Source organism: Mesocricetus auratus, unplaced genomic scaffold (assembly GCF_017639785.1).
Source record: "Mesocricetus auratus isolate SY011 unplaced genomic scaffold, BCM_Maur_2.0 Super-Scaffold_100004, whole genome shotgun sequence".
NCBI lineage: Eukaryota > Metazoa > Chordata > Mammalia > Rodentia > Cricetidae > Mesocricetus > Mesocricetus auratus.
Window position 1 is genome coordinate 48,217,384 of NW_024429189.1, and position 22,809 is coordinate 48,240,192.

General features: G+C 37.3%; 1 protein-coding gene across 4 annotated transcripts in view; it reads right to left on the minus strand.

Moving 5' to 3' along the window:
• Positions 1 to 22,809, minus strand: part of Cerkl (ceramide kinase like) — a 123,621-nt gene that overhangs the window by 80,111 nt on the left and 20,701 nt on the right. For all 4 annotated transcript variants that reach the window (XR_005877235.1, XR_005877234.1, XR_005877233.1 and 1 more), the window contains exon 2: positions 11,443 to 11,685. Coding sequence is in view for 1 of the 4 variants with exons in the window: in XM_005065118.4 (XP_005065175.1) it covers positions 11,443 to 11,685 (243 nt within the window). In the remaining 3 variants the exon portion in view is untranslated. The remainder of the gene's footprint in view (positions 1 to 11,442; positions 11,686 to 22,809) is intronic.

A 22,809-nucleotide genomic window follows, 5' to 3' on the forward strand; every position in this document is an offset into this window, starting at 1 on the left:
CATTGAAAAATGAAAAAGCATAACACACATTGTAATTGATAGAGAATGCTTAGATAAGCAGAGAAGACATCTGTAAAATAGTATGGGATGATTTCTAATATAGGCTTTTAGGTGAAAAGGCAATGTAATAGAGAGTTCAGACTTTGCATCACATTTTGTGTGATAGAACAAGAAATAAACACACGTTATTTGATTAACACACATATAACTGCTAATTTTGAAGTAAAAAATGATAAAATAAACCAGAAACCAAATGCAGATGGTTGCCTACAAGAAATAAAAGGAAGTAAGAACATGGGTAGATGTGGGGGCTTTGTTTTTCTTTTAAAAGGATGCTTGTGTCCTATATATTAGAACTGTATGGTGAAATCACAGTAAATGATAGGAAGAAATAAAATTGTATATAAATATAAATAAAATCAATTGCATTTCAATCATTATGTGGTAAGAACCCAGTCATTATTTCTGAAATGTATCTTTAATGGCTGTGCCCAGAGAAAGACCTACCCTCAAACGGTGACAGCCTCTCAGGTCTATTTTCCACATTGTCACTGCTTGGTAACAGATCTGACTAAGGAAGAAGAAAGATGAATATGGAAAGGGGAGGAACAAGGAAGGTCACTGTAGAGCCAGCTATATGGGAATTGGAGAACAAAATAAACCTATGACTTTGGGTAACTATTACTTCTGTTGCAAGAACCTAGAATATGAGACATTCTGTGGACAAAGAGTATAGCTAACATTTTGATTTCTCAACATCAATTTCCACTCAAATAAACTAGAAATGTTGAGAAATTTGCTTCCAGGAACTGGGGAGAGAAAGACAGTCACAAAGTCTATGAATTACTCAGTTCCCTGTTACTGTTCCAAGTGCTTGATGGAATCAGCTTGCGCGGAGTTTATTTTGACTCATGTTTCAGGACTTAGGTCCACAGTCATCACCGCACGTTACTCAGGGTGTCATTGGTGAGGGCACATAGCAGAGGAATCTCATTTAGCTCAGGGCACAGAAAGCACAGAAAGACAGACCAAGGCTCTACAGTTCCGCTGAGAACATGTACCCAGTGACCCGAAACTTCCCACTCGGCCACCTCTTAACACTTCCACTTCCATATGGCACCAAGCTTTAACATATGGGTTCCTGGGAAACATCCCACGACTAAACCAAAGCACCAAAGTATCTCATGAATACCCACAAGTGAGTGAGAACACTGAAATTTTGAAAAATGGAATAAAACAACAGAGCGGCCAGCTTCAGAGGTGGGCCAAACTTACATTTAGACCCCAAAGATTTCATACCATTTCCAAATAATTTGCACAAGAGAGCTTACTTACTCAGTCTTATTCCCTGGGCAGGGAATCCTTCATTCTGCTGCAGTCACATCCCAACGCATGTAGGTTGGTTCCTTTCCTTTTCCTCCTCCCCCCAATCCCTCTCCCTTTTCTTCCTCTCTCTACCTCTCCCTTTTCCCTCCTCTCCTCCCTCCTCCCCCCTGCTCTCACTCCCTACTGTTGATGTTATGACATGAAGGGAAGTAGTCTGCGAAACCGAGTGAGAGGAGAACCTGACTGATGTAGACAGTGCAAAGGGCCCAGAAACAACACAAGCAGGCCTTTCTTTTAGGGGAAGAAGCCAGTGTATGTAACTAATAGTAGAAACAGAATATGAATGTTTTCGGGACATGTAATTTTCCACTTGAGAGAGATTTTTTTAAATGAATTAAACTTGATGCTTTTTATTTTATGTTTAGGTGTTTTCCCCCTAATGTTGATAACTAGCTAATTTGAGAACTAATTGCACAGTGCTGTGGCATGTCATCCATTGATAATATTCTAGTTATCTGCCTCAAACAACAACAGATCCGTTCACAAAAGACTGTAACAAAATTCCTGAAGGTGCATGTAATAGCTATATAAATATCACACAATTATGTTAGCATCAATGATACTCTAATGAATGCCTGGGGGCAATAACAACTTGTTGCCTGATATGAAATATTATTTATTTCTGCTTGTACATATTGTAGGCTTGTCATTTTGTTACTTTTTACTTCATTTATTTCCGACAGAAAACTGTCAGTCCATTTTAGCGTCATCCAAGTGTTAACTCAACACTGAATCTCATCTATGCGTAGGCTTAAGGCATTGAAACCAGGTTTGGGAATCTCTGTTAAAGGTAGGAACCTAATAATTAGTCATAGACCAGTATGTTTATATGTGCTTTTCCAATTCTTCTGAGTTAGCATAAAGAAACTGCTATCAAGTGTTCCATAGTACCTGTGAATTTCACACCCAAACATATGAGGACTCTCAATACTGATTTGTAACAACAAAGTTATTTCAGTGTTGAGACAGGAAGTATAATATTATTGCTGATGCCAAAATCTCTTGTTCTAGCACTCCATAGTTCTGAATCACAATGTTTGGAACAGAACATTAGAGATAGAGTATTTTCTATGAAGATGACACTGATGCTGCTAATGATATTGAGAAGTGGGTTAAAATAACAGAGGGGCCAGCTTCAGAGGTGGGCCAAACTTTCCTTTAGACCCTTTTCGTACCATTTCCAAATAATTTACACAAGAGAGCTTACTGACCCAGTCATATTCCCTGTGCAGGGAATCCTTCATTCTGCGGCAGTCACAATGTTTGGAACAGAACACTAGAAATGGAGTATCTTCTATAAAGATAACACTGATGCTGCTGACAAGTGCCTGGCATCTATTGGGTGGGAGGTAAAATACTAACTGTGCAGTGACTGTGATACATTGAAGTACTACTATAACATGTGGTGTACAATCTTAGAAGGAAGAAGGGGGAAAGATGGAATGATGTAAGTACATGCTAATAAGAAAAGTTATCACTCAAAGCAAGCCAATGCCAATGCCATTTCTTTTGGTTTTTTTTTTTTTTGGAAGAACCTGTCTTACTAGCAAAGCCAGGAAAAAGTAATGTCTTTGGATTTATGTGTGAAACAAGGGTGATTTTGTTCTCAAAGAGGATACCCTAAGAAGATCAACCTGCTGGGACACAGGTTTGGTATAATGACAAACTCAGGTAAATTACTCCTTTTTTGATGGGGAACTCCAGTTTAACACACTGGAATAGTTCAGTGTGTGAGGTATCATCTTGCAAGTATGGGAATGTGAGTTTGATCTCTATAACCCATGTGAAAATGTCAGGTGTGGTGACATATAAACCTATCCTCAGGTAGGCAAAGACAGCTGGAGCCCTGAACATACTGGCCAGCCAGTCTAACCAAATTGGTGACCTCAAAGCCAATGAGAAACCCTGGTTCAAAAGAGATAGCGTATAAAGTGTTCTTGTTGATGACACCCTCAGTCTTCTGGCCTCCATATTCGATACAGACACATTAAAAATAGGATTTTTGACCTTTAAAAACTCTTTTTAACCATTTTACTTTTCTTGTGTACCAACCAAGAAGTGATAACCATCATAATTAATTCAGTTTCACTGTGTGTTGTCATGCATTGTTTCAATTCCTCAAGCCTCCCAACAAAACACATAAGTAATTTTGCTCCTATATTTCTACGGGAATATATTTATAGTTCTTAATGCTATTATGAGGATTTAATGGGATAATTCAGAAAAGTTGCTTACATAGTATCTAGTATATAGTAACTGCTGAATAAATGTCAGTCATTATCATTAGTCTGAGTTTTAAAATAATGACTCTTTGATATTCAGTTAAGAAGTGGTGTTAACTAATTCATTTAACAGCATGAAAACTTAATTCAACATTTTACTGGAAACATTCAGAGGATATTCATTTAGAACTCTGAATCTAATCACATGGCAAAACCTGACAAAAACTACCAAAGTTGTTTCTCCAAGAAGAAGTTGAATTATACAAAAGATTTTGTCACCAAGACTTCCTTGCAGAACAATTTGACACTGATATTCTCTAAAATGAATATGCTCTTCAGCTTTTATTCTCAAGATACTCTGTCAATGAGTGAAGCAAGAATGTAATTTTCTTGTACAATACAGCAATTAATTTTTTCAATATAATTATAATCAATTACATACAAAAACACATCCCTCCCTTAGGATAAAAATGCCACAGAGGGTGTTAAGAAGCCTCAGAAAGACTGCAGAGATCTTTCATCTCAAGTATAAATAGAACCAACTATTTCTAAAGAACTAATTCTAGCTTACTATGAGCTGAAAGGGCAGTGGCTGTGAGAGAAGGAGCTAGAAAGGAACTAGAAGGAGCCCCTCAGTACTGTCTGTCTCTACCAGCAGAAACCAGGACAGCAGAGCAGGAAAGGCTTCAGAAACAAGCAACGACCCCACGTGATTGAAGAATCAATGTTGGTTAACCTTTAAGAACATATAAAACAAGAGTGCACATGCTCTACATTCTCTCTGTCTGCAAAGGCATCTTTGGTATGGTGTATATGGGGTTGCATATGTGCATTAATGAAGTTGCCAGTACCCAGGATTCTTGCTCCCAGCAACACATCAGATTAACCAAAGAGTTTCTATTCCATATTCTCAGCTTGAACTTGATCTGCTATGGTTTGCTGAGTTTACAGACTGATGCTTACTAAATTTTCATGCTACTGATTGCTAGAATGGAAACAATTCAAAACGTGAAACTAACACGGTGTAGGTTTAAGATAAACTGAAACTCTTCTCTTGCCTTATTAGCAAAAGCTACATGATAGCTTTGCTTCCCATTTAGAATCTCATTTACAATTATGACAAAATTGGAGGTTTGAGTGGAATTTTCTTTTGATAAGATAATAATTCCTGAAGAGTTAAGTGGTATTGGTAGTTGTTCATAATTTAATAGAGATGAATTTCATTGTTCTCAATGACCAGTTCAGTACACAATAGAAAATTCAAGAGCTATAAACACAACCAATGTGTTTATCTTAAACCCATTTTCAATAGGTTTTCTATTTGCAAGTTCACTTGTAAGAAATACTTTATATAAAATTCTTGAAAGAGCAAAGATTTACATATGCTTGCAATGAATAGTTTTAGTAAATTACCACACCAATGCTAAGAATAGTACTACCATTATACAGACAGTCTTGGGGTAGGGTTGCTGCCCGTACACATTTGAGTATTCAGACTCTGAAACTTCTGTGTGCCTGAGCAAGCTGCGATGGGAGGTTGCTGTGTGCTGAGAGGCAGTGATGACACACTGGAGATTTTCAAGTCTTTGTTCTGGATGATGGGTTCAACCAAAGGTGTACTCAGAACCACTAAACAACAAAAAACATAGCAGTTAGCTGGAGTGCGAGCAGCTGACTTAGAATGTGCACAGGGAAGTACGGAGGGGCTCAGGGAAGCAGAAACCATGTGGTGACACTCCAAAGGCCTAGCTTTTAAGATACTGCAGGAGGTGGGCATCACATGATCTTTACTGGACAGAGTGTCTCACATGGAATCAGGCGTTGATGTTAATGTAGAAATAAGAAAGTAGCTATAATACTCAGTTTCTACATTTGTTTATTATGTACACTTATGGCAAAAAAAAGCATTTAAAAGTGACATATAAGATCTTACTGTCTGGTTGATCATTAATCAGTCTTTTGTTTCTTTTCTTGGCACCTCGGAAAACACCTGTACTTCAAAGGTAGCACCTTTACACAATAAAAACCTTGTCCCTAAACAGATCCAGTATTGCCAACTAATATCGTGTACAACTAATGTCTATCATTAGCATTTTTAGCAGATAGCTGTTAGTTTAAAAGTGATCGTTATGAGGGTCCTGAATTCGATGCTCAGGACCTGCACAATGGAAGAAGAGTACTGAGTTGTCTTTTAACTTTTCCTCTAACCCTCGCACAACCACCATGGCACATGCAGCCATGAGGCTGTGCATACACATGCACACACACGGACACACACGAATGTAAATGTAAACTTTAAACTATCTTTATGATATCAACTTCCCATGTTTCCTTTAGGTACATCATTATACATCATATCAAAATAAATCTTCATTTATTTACTCTCCAGCTAAGACAATTCTTCCTGGTTAACTTAATCAAGTGTGTGTATGTGTGTGTGTGTGTCTATGATTTGCTTATACAAGATATTGTAAGCACTAAACAAAACAGTTCTAAGAAACAATGTTTATTTGTTTTTATTTTTTCCCCAAAGAGACTACTATAAGAAAATCAATCTCATGGACACAAATTTGAGGTAATAGCAAACTAAGGGAATTTACTCTTCTTAGGAATAAAACTAGATATTTAAATACCATTTCTGCTTTCTTTGTGCTTTGTATCTGAAAGCTTATTTCAGCTATTGCAATAGTATTTCAGGATACACAGCAACAACATGTATCTGAAAGCTTATTTCAGCTATTGCAATAGTATTTCAGGCTACACCGCAACAACAAAACAAATAAAATAAATATGGCTCATTTATACTTTTTGTGCCCTGTGAAATTAGAATTTAGATATGAAACTGAACAGTAATGACATCAGAACTAAATCTCCTCCAGTGTGTGCTAAAAATACCATTACTTGTTTCTATTAATTGGAAATAGAATAACAAGTCCTAAATATATCAACAAAATTCAGCAGGCATGTTCTAAAAGACTTCTACCTTTTATTTCTTCCTTCTAAGGTTTTTCATTAATATTTTATTACATAAGTTTCCTGTGGTTTTCTCTTTAGTCTTTGGTCGTCTTTAAGATGTATACTACCACTTTCCAAGCATGCCTCTATTCCTATAATGGTTGTTTTTGTTCACTTCCTAACAAACAGCTCTCAAAGTGCTGGGATATTATTCTCCAAAGAAAGAGCAACCTTGTAACACATCCCTAATGTATCCAGATCAGGACATCTTCCCTTAGAGCCAATCAGAGTGGGGTTCCACTCTACCTGTTCATTTTTCAAGTTACTTAGCAGACATTCTTAGAGATTTTTCACTTTTAAGAATGTCTTATTCTTGGTTCTATAGGTTTCAGTCAATTAGGAGGGTCAAAAACAACACCAGTGAGACTGTCTGGGGTGCATACTAGAAGACCCAATGATATTCATTCAAATCTCGATTACAATCTCTAGGGAAAAGTTTGGATCAGGGTCCAATGGTGATTTCAAATTATCATTACTAGGAAATTCAAATCTGTAAAAGTAGGATTGTGTCCTAATGGAATAAAAATGAAATCTAGTATATATACATACTAAGTTTAAAGCTGTGCATATATATCATATATATCTTTGTATGACAGGTACCCTTTTGAAGTAGGAAAACCTTATGTTAGACAACTTTCGACATAGTCATGACAATTCCAAAAATAAAAATAAGAAACCCTTGAATTCCTGTATCAATTACCATGCTTTGCCTAAGTTTCTTTTGTGTCTTCATTGCACACACTTTTAAAATAACATATTGTCTTGTCTGTCTCCAAGGCAAGAAAATTTGAGGAGTACATATCCATTTTTAATTTTCTTTATTATTTTTACTATGTGTAGCTGTGAGGGTTTCAGTTGGGGGCAATGCAGGGGCAGTTTGTGTATTTGAATGCAGGTATCAGCAGAGGCCAGATGAAGCTGTAGTTTCAGGCAGTTGTGAGCCTGCTAGTGAACTGAACTTAAGTTCTCTTTAAAAGCAGTACATGCTCTTAACCACTGAGTTATCTCTCCAACCCCACATTCTTCCTTCTTTGGTCTTTGGGTTTTCTGTTTGTTTGCAACACATAGCACAGAGTCTGTTACATAATGTGTGCTGTATGAATGAATCACATTGCTTACTGGTTATAAAATTAAGACAGCTTTTCTATTACTGAAGTTGAAAAAGAAGCTGGGTACACACCTGAAATCCTGGCAATGGGGAGGCTCTGAAGGGAAGACACGGGTTCAAGGTTAGCTTGAGCTATATAGACCTTGTCTCAAAAACACAAATAAAGTTAAAAGAGTCTGTGCTTTACTAGGCTCAGAAAATAGGGTCAGGAGTGAAATTAATTGATTTTTAGATAAAAAGAAAAAGTGTTCTTTTATATTTATAAACCTGCAATTATTTAGTCAATGTTAATTAGTTTTCAAATCTCAAGTATTTGGTATTGCTTTCTTTTTCCAACTACTGCCAATTTTCCCATAAAAATTATCACATCTTATTCCTTGCTCAGATTCCAAGTATAATTGTTCAAATTTATAAATAACACAGTGACAGAACTATATAAAACTGTAATTGTTAGATTAATTAAGACTAGAGGACCACCCACTTGAGCCTTGAATGTCTCCATGTTTTTCTCCTTGGAACAATACAAGGAGGGAGGTGTAAGTGCTGGCAATAAAGGAAAAAAATTCTACTTGCTCAATCAAGACAAAACACAAAATAATTTTGAATTCAATGCCATTTTTCAGAAGACTTGTTTTTACCAGCAGACCCAGTTAGAAGTAAGGACTTTGTCCTTGGAATTAAAATATCATTGTCTAATACTTACCTGAAAATTACATACATTTTTGATTTGCAAAATTTCTGTCACCTCCCAAACTTTCCACAGACAAAAAAAATCCTCTTTAGATGGTGAATACTGGGCAGAGGTATAAGGGGCATAAGGAAACAGCAATCACTCTGTCAAAATGTAAGCCACTATGTCAGAGGCAGGAATGGCAGGTGTAAAACAGAGAGACTTAACTCCAAGGAAAGTTCACGAGGAGTTGGGCAACAGACCTTTGCCCTCTGCCTGGAAAGGACATGGGCTTCCACCATTCATGCAAGAGGATTAGAGCCAACTGTATTTCATTCTCAGATGATAAACAGTTTAATGAATTCTTCAATAATATAATCTGAAAAAAGGAGGTACATTAGATTGTAAGCAGGAAAAGGCAGATCCTATGTTATATCACTGGCAGAGATCTGGAGATGATCCAGACTGTCTCCGATGGGACAAGAAGCCAACTGTTCCCTTCAGGACACTCTGGTCCCTGGATGCAGAGATGGAGTGCATGCTTCCATCTTCTTTAGGTTCTTTCATTGTCATGAGAAGCTTTCAACCCTTATGAGATGCATTGGTTGGTTTCAGAAGTCAATCTATTTACTTTCAATGAGCAAAGTAATTCTGCACTCCGGAAGCAAGCCAAAGAAAATGACCCTATATATCTCATGGTTTCCTACTGTTATCTAAATCAAAAGCTGAAAGTGAGATCCCCAGAGGATGTTTGTCAATGATGTGTAGTTTATTCATCTCTGTAATTTGAGTAGATTTTTAACCCTAGATCAAGCTAAAGCATTATTCATTAAACTAAATATTTGGACAGTGTTTTCAAGGGTATTTTGTTTGGATTTTGTCAAGTCTCTCTATTCCTATAAAATTGCTTTTACCAAAATGAGGTTTGCTCAGACATCCTCTGCTTACTTGCTGTTGACTTTATGGGTGAGATATATTGGCTTTGCCCCAGCCAGCTCTTCATAAGCCCTCTGGGAGATTTCTCAGACCTCAGCACAAGGAAGAGGTTCACTCTTCTAAGTAAATGACACATTCTTAACTTATTGACTATCCAGGCCTTTCGAATACCTATTCAAGCTAATAAATTTAATTGAAATCTTTTGGCATAATTTTAAAATAATGGCTTTGAAAAAATAACACATTACAAGGAATTCCTTCTAGTTATAAACACATTTTTGTTTGTTTGTTTGTTTATAGAGAGATGAACTAAACACTGGCCTATGTATGCTCCTGTCCTCTTGAAAGGCAGGTCCTGTAAAGATCCCAAGGCAGCTGCTAAGAAAGCAAACTCTCCAGGCCTTGAAGCAGTCACTTCAGCTGATCAGCTATGAGCAAATGCTCAGTAGCTATCCACCACAGGTCAGCATTTGTCCATATGATATTCCAGATCAGTGCTGCTGGGGCTGGAAGCTCCTGATGTCACCATGACCTGCTTTCTCTCTGGTATCCAACACAGTCATCCAACCCCAAGCTGCAACAACTACTCTGGCTACTTCTGCACTGCCCAACCTGATAAAATATTTAAAATGGGTCAGTGGGGAAATAATATCTAATCTCCAAATGGACATTTTAATTAGGTTCTGTGCATTTGAAGTACATGATATTGAAGACTTCTAGCATCCAGAACGTAAAGATGCCACTTCAAAATTTCAAACACACAAAGTCCAGTACTTGACATACCCTCATGAACACATTCAGGCATTAAACTTCAGAAAAATCTACCCTAAGGAAAACAATTCCCTAAGAGTAAAATGCATAGCATATTATGGATCATCTTTTTTTAATGTTATTTTTAAATGCTGACACATAAATGTACTTTGCTAGCAATGTGTGGTGAGGAGGGGAGTTAGTTCTAAAACAAGCTCAGGAGAAACATGAGTTAGTACAATAAAGATACATCTAAAAATAACTCACTGGGCTGGCAAGGTGTATTCAGGAAAAGGTATTAGGTACTTTCCTTGGAAACCTGACCACCGGAGTTCAATCCCCAGTATCCACATGAAGGTGAGGAAAATAGAACCAACTCCAGAGCTGTCCTCTGACCTCCATGTATGCACTATGGCATATATATCCACAATGCACATATATAAAGAAATAAAAATTTTTAAACACAATGAAATTATTTTAAAATTTGTTAGGGAGATGGACGGATGACTCAGTGGTCAAGATAACCTAGGTTTGATCCCCAGCACCTACAAGGCAAATCACAACTCTCTGTAACTGCGGTTCCAGGGGATCCAGTGCCTCTTGTGACTTCTACGGGCAATTCATGTATGTGGTGTACAGATACACATTCAGACAAAGCACCTGTACATATAAATAAAATAAATATCTGTCTTGATTAGAATTACCAAAACTTCATAAGTGTATCTGTTCAAAAGTTAGAGTTCATTTTATAAGATCAGGATTATTCAGATGTCAAACTCAGACAATAGTACCATTGAAAATCTAAAGATTATATGTTTTTATGGACACTTGTGCAAGAATCCTTTAACAAAGTTATATCAAATTAATTCAATAGCATATTAAAATAATTATATACCGTGAAAAATGAGATTTATTCTTGAATGCAAAGATAGTTAAACACACAATTTTCAACCATAGTACTACATCAATCATATCAACAAAATAAAGAAGAAATTATATCATTTTCTTAGCTGACATTATGGAAACCATCTGACAAGATACAAGATCCCCACATAATGAAGAGACTAGAAACAAAAATATATGCTCACAGCACAATCAAATGTTTCCTTTGCCCAGAAAAATAACTTGTGATTTTAAATTTTAATTTTATATGTATGGGTGCTTGGCCTACATGGATATCTGTGAACTGTGTGCATGCCTGGTTCTCATAGAGTCCAGAAGAGGGCCTTAGATTTCATGGACAAGGAGTTACAGATGGCTGTGAGCCACTATGTGACCACTGAGCCACCTTGCCAACCCCTTACCTATATCAAGGAGACCCATGTTCACTAAAAATTCCTTTGGTGAGTACTTACCTTCCAGAATTTTCTTGAACTCCCTGAACCACTTGTCACAGTGGTCTTCACTCAGGTTAATAAGATCAAGGGTAGAATCCTTTAGTTTGTTTTGTTGCTCCTTCAAGCATATAAAGAGGGTGATGCCCAAGAGAGTGCCTTTGCCTGGCTGCTTCACAGAACAGCGCCGCTTCAGCCTCACAGAGAATATGTCTTCAAGTTCTATGGACTCTTCTCTGCCCAGAAGGTGACACTTGGAGCTACCTAAAAAGAAATTAAATTCAGTTAAAACAATTTCTTCTCCATTTTGAGTGTATGAAGAATATCTGAAACCCACAAAACTTGGAATTATGGTTTTGCTTCTTTTTTTTTTAATCTCTGTCGCTGCAAGAGTTGGAAACTGGAGAAATGAAAAGTTAGGTCAGTTTTCTCAAGGATAATGAAAAACTGAAGTGCATGGCACAAAGTCCTTGTCACACAAGGATTATGACCTTCAGAATCTTAAAAACACCCAATGTATACACAAATATGCAAATAACCATAGACAAAGAAACATTTTAGTAACAAATTAGCACCAGGACAATGATTCCTAATACTGAAAAAAATGAAAAACACTGACTTTTCTTAGTGACCATGAGTCTATGATGACTTGTTAAAATAAAAGAAACACATACTACCTCTAAAGCCACAGATGTGCATATGACATGAAAGCAGAAAAGAGCTATTTAGGGGGAGGCAGGGGAGAGCAAGAAGATAGTAGACAGCATGGAGAGAAGATAATGGGAGGCAACGAATGAGGAGAAAATACAATTATATATATATATATACATATATATATATATATATAGTTACATTTGTGTGTGTGTATATGCACACATATGACTTTGTATGCTAGCTTTAAATTTTACTTAAAAATAAAAATGCATGCCATTGGAGACATATTTCAGAACTTAACAGTCTTTGATGTTCTTGTAGAGAATTCCCAACTCCTTAACGCCAGTTCCAGGAGCTCCCATACCCTGTTCTGGCAGCTATGTGCATCAGGCATACTTGCAGTTCCTATACATACATATGAAGGCACGACATCCCTATATATAAAGCAAAAATAATAAATATTTTCTAAAAAATTCAAAGTATATATTTTATGTGACCTGTTGCCTTCCCCAAAATCTGTCTGGGCCCTGCTACAGTTGCAGTCCCCAAATAACACACAAGATACTATATTAGTTATGAAGCTGTTGGCCATTTGCTTGTTTCTTACTGGCTAGCTCTGACTTAAGTATTTAACCCATAATTGTTAATCTAAGTATTTCTCTTACCAGAGGAAAAGGTCTGGACCTCTTACTCTGGCGGCCTACATGGTGTCTGCCTGTGTCTCTCTTTCCCCAAATCCTCCTCAACTCCTAATCCCACCTATCTTGCTTCCCTATTGACCAACAGTGCTTTATTGACATATACACAGGACTTCCCCATCAATTTTATAAAGATTTTTTAAAAAATCATGGCATGTAAGTTTTATGTTTGTCTCTGTACATGGGTCAGAAAATAATTATGGTAAAGGAGTACTTACAATAGAAGTTATTTATACTTTCAAACTAAACAATGTCTGACTACAAATAACGGCAGAGACTAGCTTTACTTTCTACTTGAAGCAATTAGAATACACACAAGGATGTCTCTTAGAGTGGATACAGTAAGCCACAGTTCTGGCAGGATTTCCGGCCCACAGGACAGGTGGGACTGCTGTAGTGATTCCTGTGGTCACACCCTTGGTTGAACTAGAATTGGAGCTCCATGAAGGCCAAGCTGATACGAGTTCATGGGGACTTCATGGCACTGGAGAAAGCTGTAGAGAACTGCAGAAGCACAGAACTCTGCCTTGAGCTGAGAACTGCTTGGCACTGTGAGAAAGAACTAGCTACCAGAAAGACTAAGTTCACACGTCTCAGAAATCAGCCAGATGGCCCTACCAGGTGTAGTGGCAGAACAGGCATATTCCCGGGGCATGGAAGACAGCATTTGAAAGGGTGTCTCATCAGTGATTGGCTGAAGGCTCCTGTGGCTCTCCTAACAAGGCTGAAAAGCAAACCTCATAGGGATCACACTGTTCCATGTAATTTAAAACATGTGAGGGCATTCATGGGGACATTAAAACATCCAGCATCTCCATTAGGCAACCCCATATACAAAGAGGCATGTGTGTGTGTGTGTGTGTGTGTGTGTGTGTGTGTGTGTGTGTGCATGTATGATTCAGGATAAGAGGAAACATGAGGAGTACTAACACATAGGAAGGGCAGGAGTGCTGAGACAGCAAAAGGCAGAGAAAGGATCTCTTTCCGTGGTGTCAGGAGTTCCAGAAGCCTGGGAAGAAACTTTCCCGTGATGATGGGTGTAGTGTGTAGTCTTCAGCTTTAATCACCAAGACTTCCTTACAAGCTTCATCAAAGACTGTGGCCTCCTCTCCTAACCAACAAATATGTATAGTCTGACTGTCCACTGAACACCTGGAAGCTCCTGAAAGAGAGAGAAACAGAGAGATGGGGGGGGAGAGGAAGAGGAGGAGGAGGAGGAGGAGGAGGAGGAGGAGGAGGAGGAGGAGGAGGAGAAAATCCCTGTTCTCCACAATTAGGTAGCAGAATCAGGTGAACCCAAAGCCCATTTTTCAAACCTGTCACTCTTAGATGACTCAGGTTTCAGACCTGGCTGCAATCTAATGTTCCAATCTCTCAGTGATTTAGGAATCAACATGCCCACAGTATCAGTTCCATGGACGTTTCTCTAGTACACACTTTTCAAACTAGTAGTCTCAGGATGGATTTTAGCATTTAAAAAATCAAAAGACCTCGCATAACTTTCATTTCTGTAGGCTACATGCATCTCACACACTGTTTGGGAAATTTTATTTTAAAAAAAGAAATTTTAAAGCATACAAATACAAAAAATGCCTATCATCTCCTTTGCTACTCTTGATTATCAAGACCTTCTGGCTAACTGCTTAGGAAATAAAAGACATAATTGGTGATGAAGGGAAAAGGAGAACGCAAACCCTAATTATAGCTATAGCACAAGGTATTTGTAAGATTCCAAAGAGTCAACTTAATCACTAGATCTACTGAAAAATGCAGACACATATGTCTATATATAAGAAGACATAATAGGAAAAAATTCCCATACAAGTTAGCAACAATTGATGCTGGAACTGAATGAAGTAGGGAAACAATTCAAAATTTACTAAAAGACAAACAAAGAAAATGGAGATCACTAAGTTCCAACCTTTAATATCTCACATGTCCACAATATCACTTCTTGAATATTTATCACACAACTTCAACCAAAATCTCAATAGAAACTTTTATATTTGGAGGAGCAAGGAACCAATACAAATGATTTGCAAGTTCTCTTGATGTTACAAACTACATTATCTAGAACAGGGTTCTACAAACAATGAAGATGATTGCATGCCCTGGCATGTATAATTTACAAGACTATAATAATTTCAATTCCAGAAACAAGTGGACCCAGAGAAACATGCCAGAGCATTGGAAAATTCACTAATGTGACAATGGTGAGACATAAGCTGAGTGGAAATAAGTGAAAGAAAGGTGTTTGAGAACTTATTAATCATTTGAAGAGACAAAGTCCTATCTCATAATTTATAGCAATATTTCTAGATTAGAAATTTATATAACTTTGAAATGTGTCAAGTATACCAAGACAGTCAGACAGAAAGATCAAGTTACCTGGCCTAAAAGCTATTTAATCATTTTAAAAGTCCTAAAGATTCATAAAGAAATGTCACAAAGAGAGCAAAGGCCAGAGTTATTTGCAAGACTTTCATGGAAAAGTACACAAAAGACTCAAGCAAGCATTCCACAAAGTGAGGAATGCAAATCAGCCAACAAATATATGAAAAAGTTCAGCCTAATTAGTAATCAAAGAAATGCAAATTTAAACAACAAGACACCACTCTTTGCCTTTTAGATTGGCACGGGATCAAAACTAAGGATGGGTGATGGTATAGCTACAGGGAAGCAGTCTCAGTGCTGGAGAGGATGTACAAATGGTGGCTGCCGGGGAACATGTCAGGAGTATGCATCAAAAGACTTCCAAATGTTAATTGCAGCAGTACTCATAATAGAGAAACTATCTGAGGCCACAGTAGTGTCCTTCAATTAGAGGATTGTAGATTAAATCATGGCTACCTTCTATAGCTTTAATTGAACAAGTGTCATTGGTGCATCCCCACCCAGAAAGACATTGACACTAAGAAGAATGAATGCTTGCGATAAAAACGAATTACACAGGTGTGTGTGTGTGTGAGAGAGAGAGAGAGAGAGAGAGAGAGAGAGAGAGAGAGAGAGAGAGAGAGAGGGAGGGAGAGAGGGAGAGAGAGGGAGGGAGGGAGGGAGGGAGGGAGGGAGGTATTGATCCCACTTACACAGAACACAGAGAGAACCCAGGAAATAGCCAAAGAAAATATCTAACAGCAGTCACCTTTTAAGAGAGATAAGATCAGGAACATGAGGTTGAGATTTTCCTGTAAATCTTCATTAGCTTTGCCTTCCAGTAAACAGCAGTGCGTGTAATTTTAAGTGTAAAAAAGGAAACAATTGGGGACATGATGGCTCAGTGGGGAAAGAGGCTTGCCACCGAGGCCGACAACAAATTCTGAGAAACTCCTGAAAACTGTCGTCGGACCTCTGCCTGACTCCCTCGAACATGCACCTTGAAGGGAGAAGGGAGAGAGGGAGTGAAAATGCTTTTGTATGCGTGGTTTTAATTCAGGAATTTATTTTCAGGAATTTATTTCAAAAGAATAAATATAAACACAACTGAAGTAAAGGATAGCTCACCCAAGGATTGTTAGATAAAACTTTGAAACAACTTAAATGCGCAATAACAGTATATGGGTTTCAAGAAACATTGATATAGCAGAAGACTATAGCACAATTAAAATTTAGCATCCCAAGTAGAAAGGGAGCCAAAAAGCATGTTAGAATTCTGTGCACTTGGCATTTAAATGCTTTTATCTTAAGGCTTTGGCCTAATGCTTTATCATCAAAGTATGCAGTGCTTAGCTGTACCTTTTTATTTGTTGAAGTTTGTAAGCTATACACAATAGCTCTGATGGCTCTGGGTGATGGAACACCAGTCTCCTAGATTTGAGGTTAATGAAGGTCTCACCACATTCCCTGTGGAAAACCCTCGGGCTAGCCTCAGGAAAGGCTAAAGATTCTGGAGATTATCTGATGGGATAAACTGGAAATCTTAGGTCATTATCTCTCAACCTCCACTCCAGGACACCCTTTGGACACTCTCCGGTTATACAAATATTTATAACACACGTGAGGAAAGAGAACAAAAGAAAACAAACTGTGTTGCAAAAAGAAGTTGTGATTCTATAAAGATTGACTACCTGTCTGCATTTCTGTAAGGATTGTTTTAAGAATGCCTTGGATTCTTTTTATTCTGCATATGATTCAGTACAAGGCTTTTGAAAATAAGGAAGCTATTGTAAGTGCTGAACAAAAGGGTTGGATCTGAAATCTCTGCTTGGATTTCCTTCTCCTGAAGGACTGGACTGATTGACACTGACCACTCCTGGGACAGTATGAGTTTCTGACATGAAGAACTAAATGTTTTCATAATTACATGTGAAAGCCGTATTTCCATGAACAACCTGACACAACCAGATTGTAGAGTTCAAAGCGGCGGTGGTGGCAGCATTATTTCTTGGCCTGTGTTTTAAATAAAGCTTTACTTCCAGCCTCAGGACAAGTGGTACCTTTGTTGGGGAAAACTTTGGAGTCAAACTTTATTTATAAATCATATTTGACATCAGGAGATACAAACACAGAAATGGTCTACAGAGCACTGCTTTCAGACTACTAATGTTAGCACGTCACAGACCAAGTACAGCTCTGCTTGGTGGCATGTGGCTTATTATTTGAAATCTATTGGCTCGTTAGGATCACACTGGTTGTTGCTAGTCGCTTCAGAACACTAACTGTCCTCTCACATTACTTACAGAGATACTGGGACCATCTGTTCCTGCAAGGGATTTAAGTATGAGTCTATTGGATAGCATGCTATTTATTTAATTCAGTACCCACTTCCTATTGTATCTTCTTGGGGGGGAGGGGGAGCCAATTTAATTACAGGAATAAAGATAACCTTTCCTGGCAGGTTACCCTGTCGCCATGAGAGCAAAGCAGGACCTGCTCAAAGTGGGTTACAGTGGTGAAAAGGAGAGCAAAGTCAATGATACTTAAGGATATTGAGCAAAGGTTTGACAAAAATAGGACAGTGAGTGGCACTTTTAAAAATATTACTGTAAGCCCAGGGCTTGTCTGCATCAATCTTGGCACATCTGCCTGATGCGGACCGTAAACAGGATTAAAGCTGGCTTTATCTGCCTAGTGCTAATTGTGCTAGCAGTTCCCGCACATGTCCACTTTAAAAAAAAAAACTGGAGAGAAAAAAAAATACAGCCTGCTGGATAGATGGCTCCCACACAACACCCTGGACACACACACCGTGTATTAGATAGTTAGGCAGTGTGATGCCTAACAGTTTTTTTTTTTGGCTCTTCAGAATTACTTATCTAATCCCCTAATTAAAAATACAAAATTCTGTTTGAATATACCACATACTGAGATAAATCTGTGAAGCAAGGGACCAATAAATCTGAATACACTCTAATTGTAAGAAGAAAACACAACGTAATTGTTAATAATCAGGTTAAACCAGGGTTTAGACAAATAGGGACGATCCTGTAGTTGACTGGAAACCTGCCTCAATGCATTGCTCTCTTGGAGAATGTGGCAAAGCATTTGTTAGCAGAGATATTCAAACTCCTAACCCCACATGCATAGCTAAATGGAGATATGGAGAACTAGCATTCTTGTCTAGCAAAACCATTAGGAAACTTTCATCTTATTTTGAGAGAAAAGAGAAATTTTCAATCCACTGCCAATCTCATATTCTTTACTAGATCAAATTTAATATTAATGACAATTTTCCTGCTTATGGACTTCCTCCACTTATTTGTTTCTGTCAAGTGTAAGCACCTCAAATATGTTTCTTAAGATTATAAAAATTCCAGGCTATAAAGGCATTTTTATATCAAGTTCACAATGAGCTAAGGAGAAGTCAAGAAAATTTAAATATCCTCCTGTTAGTTGGGTTTTAAAATACAGATTAAAATGCCAGTTCTTTTTTCAGAACAATGCCCACAGTGCAAGAAATGAAATAATTAAAAACCACAATCTATATTTAATTATCACAAAATTGGCATTAGAAAATATAGTACTGGTTCAAAAAAAAAAGGCTATGATTCCAATCCCACACAATCTTCTATCCTAAAGCTATTTCTTGGTATAGAGTGTATTCATGTTCCAGATACTTCGGCCAGTTCTGAGAGATCAGTTTTCTCTAAATCTCTACAATAAGAGATGTTTAAATTTTCTTGACTTTTCATTAGTTTACTGTGAACTTGTTGCTTCTGTTGTTGTTGTTGTTTTTGTTTTTGTTTTTCGAGACAAGGTTTCTCTGTATTGTTTTGGAGGTTGTCCTGGAACTTGCTCTGTAAACCAGGCTGTCTTTGAACTCACAGAAATCCGCCTGCCTCTGCCTCCTGAGTGCTGGGATTAAAGGTGTGCACCACCAAATGCCTTTACATTCTCAAATGTTCAAACTCTTAAGAGACATTTGAGGAGCTTAGACTTACAGGACACACACCTGTGAGAGAATTTCTATGCTATTAAAGATGGCAGTTCTTGATTGTCTGACATGTTGACATCTATACCAATGAGGGTATATAGCCTTTTCCTGTCCTACACCTGAGTGAAGTCAGCTTTTCCTATAAACATCAATCAAAACAAATATTCACAAGAGACTGAAGAAGTAAAGGGAAAAGCCAACTCATTTTCTATTCCACCAGACATTAAAGAGATCCCCAAAGCTATGACACAGTGAAAACAGCAGCACTACTATTGTACTGTTTGTGGAAATGTCTTAAATAATTAAATAAGTGTGCTATTTAATTTAACAATTAGTAAGCTTACTACTATCATATTTTTTCCTGTGATGCTGGATATCCAATCTAGGGCCTTCTATATGTAAGGCAACCACTGCACTGCTGAGCTATAGCCACAGGACTTCAATTAGTATTTAAAATGTCTTTAATTTATAACATAACAAAAATCAGTGGGTTTAACTTATATAAATAACATCTGTAGGTGGTTTTCAATAATTTAACTTTGTCCCAAATCACAGGTTGAGAACCCTTGATAGATATTAAGAAGACAAGTTAATGAACACAAGTTACTTGGTACCAAATAACGACATTTTTACTATTATTATTTTTGTATTATACTGGTTTCTTCTTTGTATAGAATCTGATGAACTATAACAACACTTCAAGTTATTTCAGATTTATAGCATGACGTTATGCAACATGGTCAGGCTTTGTCATTCCTTCAGGAAGGGCATTCATGTGCCACTTCTGCTGGGATCATTTACTACTTACCTTACTGTCTTCCTATCTGTCTATTTGGATTCTTTCCTATATCACTTCCATCTCTATCCCTTAAGAGAAACACTGATAAATCCAAGGGTGGAAGGTTCTACAAATGATACTCACAGAAGATATGAAATTGATGGATTTTACTCAAATCTCATAACCAAGCTAATTCTTTGGCTTTATCAGTTCATATATGTTTATCATGTTGTACATGCTGTTGACTGATTTTGCACCAGATGCCTGTTTTATGGAGTCTCTCTTACCCTCAAGAAAATTCATTCTGCTAGTATGTTCACACATATCCTCATTTATGCTTTCTGTACCCACATACTTCACTCGGTGCTTCAAAAATAATTCAGTCTCCCACTAAAGGCTGATTTTAAGGGCAGTCATAGCAATCAAGTGACTGCTAATCACACTATGACCATGTCCACCTCTGAACCTTTGCTCCTTCATTTCCTGGCAAAGGGAAAGCCTTCCTGCCTCTAGTCTCTTCAAATATTAACCAACTCTCAAAGCCCATTAGGCTATTATTCCCAGGACTGTCCTTCATTGCTGAGTCCTTCTGAATCCTACAGTTCAGAACTACTCAATAGTCACACACCAGGAGTTACTGGTAGCATTCCACTCATTTTCTGTACTTGCTTTTCACATTAATCAAATGATTCATAATTTATGTCAGTTTTAGATAAGTTATAATGTAGTAGTTTAAGGCAAGCACAAAAGCTTTACTCTTTTGTTTCATGTATTTGAACATTTACCGCATTACAGATATTTTCTATACTGTATTATTGTTGTACTTGGGCATTATGGACAACCATCTGAGAATAGAGTTCCTTGGGTTTGTGCCATTGTGACAGGAAGACATTGGGTTATGCCACAATTTGGCTACTTCAGATCAACAGTCAGGAAGCAAAGAGATCATCTGTACAGAAGCCAACTGGGCTATACCATAAATCCTGCCACCCCACTGCATTCCTGTGACCTACTTCCTCCAATTAGACCCCACTTCCCAAAAGTTTCATAGCCTCCCAAGAAGTGTCAATACCTGGTAACCAAGTATTGAAACACATGTGCCCATGTGTCCATTTTACCTTTAAATTCCAATGAGTTCTGAGGAAGGAGGTCTGAACACGGGCTTGGAACTTAGCAAAGACACTTCCATTCCACAGTCCAAGCCAACTCGCCCTTCCTCTTTTTGGAAGACCCCCAAGACTAGCCATACCTTCTTTGCTTTCAACTACCACATCACTGTCAACCAATGTGATACCAGTGCAAAAGAGTTGTCCCTTGGTCTTACAGGACTCACAGTGAGGACATCATATAGCCTTTTACACTATCCAAAGGGTCCTGCCAGTTGAAAGTACTGAGAGAATTGATTTATCCTTCCTTCCATGCAGTTTCAGCCTCAAGACTCTCATTTGAGCCTATGAAATTATCAAAATAGCTAGGTATTCACTTCCAGCCAACTTGACTCTTCCCAAGCAAATTTGAGTTATTGGAAGACAGCAGACCCACTGTATGAGAGAGGGGTTTTAGTTTTTTGCTTTTTTTTTCTAGAGAATAGGACTGAGAACCAAAATAGTGGAGTTCGTCTATGGACCAAAACAACTAGGATCAGCATGTCAAAATCATGACCATGAGTTAAATGCTAGAAAAGAGGCATAAGCAGGCCTCTGAGACCTGCTCTTAGGAGCCGCACTTACTAACACATAGGCAAAATTGTGGGTAAATGGGCTATTGTGTGGCTAAGGTTGTAGAAGACAGGAAGGGTGAAGAGAGATTTCCAGAAGCCACATACATTGAACACCCTAAGCAAACATTAAATTCACATAACCCATGATCATGTAAAATATTTATAACTATGTACTTACTATCTGATTAGTATTTGCAAGCCTAAGATTTATGGAAACAAAGGCAAGGAAGAAGTAATTGGATTATAGCTTATCATGTTATTTTTTAATCCAACTTAATATTCAAGACAAAGTTCATGTTTATTTTTGATATGCTAACCATTTGCAGGATATGATCTTTTATTTCATTTCTACCATTGAAAGCTTATCAATGACAAATGTATTTGAGTTTTGAATTATTTCTGACATTAAAAAGTCAAGTAAATGCAATGTAAACGAGTCATTAAAGAAGAAAAAACCAGAAAATAATCTGTAAAATGTAGTCATATTCACCAACTCAATTATTTTTAATTTCAATTGGTTTCAACCTAGAAAACTTTTAAGAAAAATATGATTTAATAAAGTAAGTATATATGTTAATAAAAACCTTAAAATAAACTTCTTATATTAAGCTAATAAATTGGTATAATATAGGCTCTTACCTACATGAAACATGTTACCTGTTATCTTCACATTTGAAATAAAATCACATTTTAAAAATCATTTCAAAATGAAACTGGAGGTTAATGTTTTTCTTTAAAAGTGCTTAAAGCAATTAATGAGTCTAGTAGTAAAAATAAGTTTGATGTTTTTAACTTAATCCTACATGTATGGATATATAATGTGTTACCTATTAAAATGGCTTTAAAATAATTTTTTCTACAAGTCTTTTATATAATTTTTATTACACATGACAAGAAGCTATCACTATAGAAGCAAGAGAGCACTGCTTGATAATGTGAAATTTTTAAAAGAAAGCAAGTACTCCAGCTCACATATTGTAGATGTTTCACTGGGCTGTGTAGCAAGTCATGAACATAAAATGGCTTATAGGGTTTCAGCAAGCCATCTTCTCCTCTGGGTTGTAATACCACTGTCAGTTTTTTTAGAAAGATAAATTTGATATCAATACGATGTGACACAACTGCATCAAACCTTAATTTCACTCACAGTGAGAAGTCACAGGATTAA